This window comes from Mus caroli, chromosome 12, assembly GCF_900094665.2.
Source record: "Mus caroli chromosome 12, CAROLI_EIJ_v1.1, whole genome shotgun sequence".
NCBI classification, from domain to species: Eukaryota; Metazoa; Chordata; class Mammalia; order Rodentia; family Muridae; genus Mus; species Mus caroli.
Genome location: NC_034581.1, coordinates 70,023,978 through 70,031,122, shown reverse-complemented (window position 1 = coordinate 70,031,122; position 7,145 = coordinate 70,023,978). Strand labels below are relative to the sequence as shown.

Here is a 7,145-nt window from a genome sequence, read left to right as displayed (position 1 = left end):
CATTTCTAAGTGTGGCAGTGCACAGCAACTCTTCCAAAGTGAGCTAGTCAGACTGTCGCACGAAGTATCCATACACATAACCCCAAACTGTCCATTCACGAGGCCAGCTTCATATGTCTTGTTGCCTTTAGTACATCTTTAGCTGAACCTCTGAGTCTTTCTACCAGAACAATTAAACAAAGCAAAACAAAACATCTCTTGCTTCCTTCCCAATCTTCATCTTGGGAAGCCTTCCTTTATTTGTTTCTTTGTAAAAGATTTATGTATTTAATATTATGTGTAGGTGTGTGTGTCTGCATGTATTTATGTGTATATGCCTGGTACCTGTGAAGTTCAGAAGAGGATGTCAGGTCCCCTGGAACTGGAGTTATGGAAAGTTGTGAACCACCACATGGGTACTGGGAATTGAACCTGGGTCCTTTGGAAGAGTAGTCAGTTTGCTTAACCACTGAGCTTTCATTTCAGTGTCCTTTATCCTGTCTGTCTCTCCACACATTCTGTTTTCTCTGCCATCCCCTTGTCTGAGCCACCTCTGTCCTTATCATACTACCTAATGATACTACTACTCTATCATATTACTCTCTGAAGCTACTGGACTGATTTAAAAGGAAAAATCAAGTCATGTGGCTTCCCTGTGTGCTGTCCATTTCCACATCCTGTTGTACTTCAAGTAACGTTCAGTCACCTTTCATAGCTTATGCATCTGTGTTGAGTGTTCGTAACTGGGAAGTGGGGCATTGCTGCTTTAACTAGAATAGAATTTTCACAAAGGGTGGACTTTTCTTTGTTCACTGTTATTTTTTCAGTGCCTAGAACAGTGTACACTCACATAGGTACTAATAAGAGCTTGGACAGATAAACACACCAACCCAGTGGGACTTCTAAAGCCTTTCTCCTTTCTTTTTTGAACCAGCACAGCAGCCAGGCATAGTACTTTAACCTCAGTGCTCTGGAGGCAGAGGCAGGCAGGTGGATCTCTGACCTTGCAGCCAGTCCGGGTTACATAGTGAAACAAAACAACAAAACTCAAAGCAGCACAGCATAGCTCAGTCGTTTCTACCCTGTGTAGAAAGTCCTGCGTGGCTTCTGATGTTCTCCCCTTCTATCCATTTCCCTGCTGTTCCTATCTGAGTCAGAGGATATGTTTGTTACAAGGTTAGGTGAGTATGGAGAAGAGCTAGCAAGGAAATGAAAAAGGAACCCTAGAATAGCATTAACAACATTTAAGAAATACGTGTTTTGTGATGAATCTTGTAATATGCACAGTCAGAGATACATTGAGTCTTCTTCGGCCATCTTCAACAGTTTCTAGCCTTACAGTGTTTTAACAGTCAGCATTTAATTTAGATATTGCCTATGGCAAAGAAATGGTGAGTTTGTAGAATTAGACATACATACAGCTAGCTCATCATGGGCTTCCATAGTAATATGTAAACAATTTGGGGCAAGAATAGGTTTGATTTTAAAGAATGTTAAGAAGGTTCTTAAATTTCTTTTCTGGTTCAATTTTTTTTTAAAAAATCTGTGTGAATGTCAGAAATTTTACTATGAGTTTAACAATAAATGTGTAAATTGTGAATGAGCCAGGAAAAGGAAGTGCTTGCAGGCCATTAGTAGTTCTTTGTGTATTAGTGTAAATGGATTTGTTAGAGGCACACTTGAGGGGGCTCTGATGGGACACGTCCAGTCATGGGGCTTGAGTGAAACTTCAGCTAGGACAAGACGTCCTGCTCTGGAAACTGCCAGGTGGATGCCTTGAGCTTTCCAGCTTTGCCTGGAGGTGGTCCTGCCTGGAGCCTGTGGAGAGAGGTCCCTATTCAGTTTCATGGCATTCCCTAACGCACTGTGTCCCCAGAGTACCTACCTGCCAGAGGTACATGGAGCTGATTGCTGCTTGTTTATTTTTAGGTATCTTGCAATATATTCAGAACTCTCCCTCCTAGTGACAGCAATGAATTCGACCCAGAAGAAGATGAACCTACCCTCGAGGCATCATGGCCCCACTTACAGGTACTTCAACTTTTCATTTGTGTTAGAAAAGAAAACTCCATGAACTCTTCCTCTAGTTAATGTGGGGATTCCTGGGATGAAGGGACCAGATTAGAATACACAGTGGCAAGGACTGCTTTTGTGTTTCTTGTGCTTGATAATTAGCAAGATGACCCACTGGGTCCCTGGGTTGCAGGTCCATCCCGGAGGTCTTACTCCTGTCTCTCCCTTATCTGAACCATTTAACCATCCTGCCCATGGAATTTCAAACAGGAACAGAACTCTTCATGTTTGCATTATCTGGATGTGATTAGGTCACAGAGCACATACCTTGGTTTGTTTATATTTTAGCAGTAGGTGCCCGGGGACATTTTATGCCTGTCTTTGCAATATCAGTTAGTGGGTTTCCTTAGTTTATGCAAAGGGCAAAGCCAAATGGCAGTGAGAAAGAGAAGAGCAGAGAAAGGGCACCAGTGCCAGGCCGCCTACTTAGTTTTCTTACACATCAGCTCCTTATTTTTTTTGTGTCCTCTCTTGAGGCGAGCATTCCTTAAAAGAAGAAAACAGAGATGCTTGAATGTGTCGGCCCCCTATAGGCATCTTTCCATTGAGTTGGAATGTCTTCAGAAGACAGTGAAAAATAACAGGAAGGAGAGGGAGGGTGGAAGAGAGGGAGTGCAGCCCTGTGCATCAGCGCCGGTGCCACTGTAGGTGTGGTGCTCACTTGCTCACTTGCTGAGCGTGGGGCAAGGCCCAGAGGAATCTAATGTAGGTTTTCCCCACGTTCTCACTTGCTGAGCATGGGGCAAGGCCCAGAGGAATCTAATGTAGGTTTTCCCCACGTTAAGAGTTTTTTTTTAATGTAGATTTGCAACTTGACTAGTCCCTTTTAGCACCTATAGGTTACTATGGGTACATTGTGTACAGTTCTGGTTACAGGGCTCTTTCCAGGGCTATTTTCCACAACCTGTCCTTAGGCTTGTGATACTGTGTGTCCTCTTAGAGCCATGGTTGGGCGAATTACATTAGTTTTAATATTTGATTTCTTAGGTTAGATGGTTCTTTAATCATCTGGTGAATTACATGTACTGTAAGATTTATAGGCCTGGGCTGGTGAGATGGCTCAGTGGGTAAGGGCACCCGACTGCTCTTCCGAAGGTCCGAAATTCAAATCCCAGCAACCACATGGTGGCTCACAACCATCTGTAACGAGATCTTACTCCCTCTTCTGGAGTGTCTCAAGACAGCTACAGTGTACTTACATATAATAAATAAATAAATAAATAAATAAATAAATAAGTCTTTAAAACAAAACAAAACAATAACAACAAAAAGATTTATAGGCCTATTGTGCTTTTCATATATATTTTTAAGATGATACAAAATTAAAAAAAAAACCCTTTCAATGGTGGAAATCTTGTCATATTTTATTCTTAAAGATATTTTTAATGACTTACTGTATGAGCATAACAAACTTTTGTCATTTCCCCTCCCTACCCTGTCACCCCTTCTCTGTCACTGAAACTTCTTTTCAGCAATGCTACATCCTACTCTGATTTTTTTTTTCCAGTTTCTTTTCAGTTTTGGAGAAAGACTCTTACTATGTAGCCCAGAGATCTGCTGGGCTCTGCCTCCTGCTTGCTGGGATTAAGGCGTGTGCCACCATGCCTGGTTTGATTTTTTTTTTTTTTTTAAATTAAACCTGCTGAGTTGAATTAGGGTTGCTTGCATGAGCATGGGTCAGGGGTTATTTCCTGGGCAAGGGCAGCTTATCAGTGGCCGCACATGGAAGGAAATGTAATGCTTGATACTAGCCAATTGGGTTGAAAGTTAGTCTGAGAGAAAATACAGTTTTTAAAAAAATGTTCATCTTTCTGAGAATGCCCTTCGTCTTGTGGTGTACATCCCAGTGAAGATTCAGGCCATTCTCATCTGCAAAGCATTTCCTACACTCGCTTTAGTTTCGCTCAAATTCAGCAAAGACTTAAAATTCAATTTATCTTCCTGAACTTAAAAAATTAAGACGTCATTATAAAGAATCTGCAGTTAAAAGTATACTTAATGATAGAAGGTGGGAGGCTAAATTAATTCCTAAGCTATTGCAGTAATATGAGGACTGCATCCTAGCTCCCCTGACCTTGCTGTGGGAATATTAACAGCTGGCTCATAAGAAGCCACAGCTGTAGTGAGGGCTGGCGTATGAGGCTTTTGCCCTTTTAGATGTAAAGTCAGAAATGTTTATAAGATGGGCAGGCTTTATGCATATTGACATCTTGTTCAAGCCTATAGTCCTTCTGGTCCTTTGTTAGCTCTGAGGGAAATAGGCCTGACTCAGGTTGGGTCACATGAAGGAAACTTACTTTCTTTGTGGCAGACGATAGCCTTGTTGTAACATCAGTGGCAGGAGAGGTCTTTAGGCCTGAGGGTGTTCGGTGCCCCAGTGTAGGAGAATGCCAGGGAGGGAAGACGGGAGTGGGGGGGTGGGTGGGTGGGGGAGCACTCTCGTAGAGGCAGGTGGAGGAGGGATGGGATAAGGGATTTCCGAAGGGAGAGATCTGGAAAGGGGAAAACATTTGAAATGTAAATAAAGAAAATATCCAATAAAAAAAAAATCACAGAAACAGCAGGCATGGTGGCACATGCCATCCCAGCTCTTGGGAGAGAGAGGCTGGCCAATCAGGGGCTCAAGGTAATCCTCAGCTGTACAATATATGCTCAGGTCCTCTTAAGGCTAAGTGAGATCCTGTCTAAAAAGATAAAACGACAAAAAGCACACTATGAGGTGAAACTCCCACCATCCCACCCCTAGGAGAGCGTTTGCTTGCTGAGCTCCATTCTCACCTGCTGTGTGGGCATCCAGGTGCAGGCGCCAGACTCTTACCAAGAGTCCTCGGTTTCCTTTGGGTAGCCTTACTGCACTCATCAGTCACTTTTTCATTTCTCAAGAATGTGGCTTAAACTGACAAGATGATCTGTGTTTAAGAAGTCTCTTCAGGCTGACAAGATGGCTCAATGTGAAAGTGCTTGCTGCGCCTGTCTCGAAATCCAAGGTTGCTCCTTGGAATTCATAGTGGAAGTAGAGAAATGACTCTTCTGTTTTCATGTTCAACCCGTACAATATATGTATCATAGTCACAAAAAATAGAAATCATAACTTTTATCTCTATGATCGCTTATTGATGTCATTATAGCATATCACTAAATTTAGTATTTACTCGTTGTACTTGAAGTTCTAGGGATGAACCTAAGATCTTGACACATGCTGGGAGCTGGCGTGCTTGGCCTATATCTCCTGCCCCTCTTTTTTTTTTTTTTTTTTTTTTGAGATAGGGTCTCCCCATGATTTTTGAGCTAGCCTTAGAGCTCACAGTGTAGCCCAGGCGGTCTTCTGACTGGCTGTCTCAGTCAGGGTTTCTATTCCTGCACAAATATAATGACCAAGAAGCAAGTTGGGGAGGAAAGGGTTTATTCAGCTTACACTTCCACCCTGCTGTTCATCACCAAGGAAGTCAGGACTGAACTCAAGCAGGTCAGGAAGCAGGAGCTGATGCAGAGGCCATGGAGGNATGTTCTTTACTGGCTTGCCTCTCCTGGCTTGTTCAGCCTGCTCTCTTATAGAACCCAAGACTGCCAGCCCAGAGATGGTCCCACCCACAAGGGGCCTTTCCCCTTTGATCACTAATTGAGAAAATGCCTTACAGTTGGATCTCATGGAGGCATTTCCTCAACTGAAGCTCCTTTCTTTGTGATAACTCCAGCTGTGTCAAGTTGACACAAAACTAGCCAGTACACTGGCCATCCTGCCTCTGCTTCCCGAGTGCTAGAGCTGTGTACCACTCCACTTGTCTAACTGGTAGCTTTGTAATGGTTACACCAGCTGAGGCCTTTTCTGACCAAAACATAGTGTGAAGTTACATCCTTTCACTTTGTCAGTTCTGTGATTCACAACGTGCTGCTGCTTCTGGACCACATTTTAGAGAAAGCAAAGTGTGACTGTTGGAGAACAGTAGAGAAGAAGAGAATCACAAGATTGGTTAGTGTGTAGTTGGCCAGTTTTACTGTCCAGCTAGCTGACTGTTCTGCAAATTTGTGGCCCATACAGAAATACTAAGCTGTCTGTCTGTCCTATCTATTTGTGGATCTTTGGAAATACCTAGAAATAGACAACAGAATATTAAGTCCACGAGGTGTTTGATCAAGTAATGTCAGAGGTCTGTTTATACATATTATTTAATTTTTTTTTAATGCTTCTGTTGGTATATTTGAAGCTAGTATGACACAGTTGCTATGGTTATGATTTACGGGTTTTCTGAGATTAGATCTGATTTTCCAGTAGAATACTATTTTTCAAGACTTCTGTTTACAATTAAGGATTGCTTTCGTTGCCTTACAGTGAGACTTGAAGCCCGGAAGGCTACCTTTTTGTTCATAGACCTTCCTTATGAGACCTGCAATAGTAACTTATTTTCCCACCCCAGTTTTCCCTTTAAAAACTCAAGGGAGATTTTTTTTTTTTTTAATTCCAAGGCCAGTTTGTTTCTTAAGTGCAGAACAACTTTGTGCTTATTTCTAAATGTGTCTAAAGAGTTTCCACCAAATTACTTTCTATTACAACTGCTTTCAAGGGACCAGAATAGAAAAATCAGATTGTTAGTTCAGGTAGAAAGCCTGCTGGCTAAGTCAGGCCTGCAAGATGGATCTTTTTGACCTTGTGTGGAATTCAGGACAAGGGGCCGTTTAAGTAAGTCTGGAATTCTTACAAGAGTTGAAAAACAATTGTGTTGAAAGAGAACAGTTGTGTGAGGAGTGAAGATTTAAGAAGAGAACCCTCACACATCACTGGCAAAGCCTTTTCCCCTTGAATTTAGAAAGTTTTCAAGAGCCACTTGATCTTTGACAAGGGAGCTAAAACCATCCAGTGGAAAAAAAGACAGCAGTTTCAACAAATGGTGCTGGCACAACTGGCGGTTATCATGTAGAAGAATGCAAATTGATCCATTCCTATCTCCTTGTACTAAAGTCAAATCTAAGTGGATCAAGGAACTGCACATAAAACCAGAGACACTGAAACTTATAGAGGAGAAAGTGGGGAAAAGCCTCGAAGATATGGGCACAGGGGAAAAATTCCTGAATAGAACTGCAATGGCCTGTGCTGT

The 7,145-nt window shown here is 42.2% G+C and overlaps 1 protein-coding gene across 4 annotated transcripts in view; it reads left to right on the top strand.

Moving 5' to 3' along the window:
- Positions 1-7,145, top strand: part of Ppp2r5e (protein phosphatase 2 regulatory subunit B'epsilon) — a 149,293-nt gene that overhangs the window by 102,556 nt on the left and 39,592 nt on the right. For all 4 annotated transcript variants that reach the window (XM_021178527.2, XM_021178529.2, XM_021178526.2 and 1 more), the window contains one exon: positions 1,909-2,010. In XM_021178527.2, the coding sequence (XP_021034186.1) occupies positions 1,909-2,010 (102 nt within the window). The remainder of the gene's footprint in view (positions 1-1,908; positions 2,011-7,145) is intronic.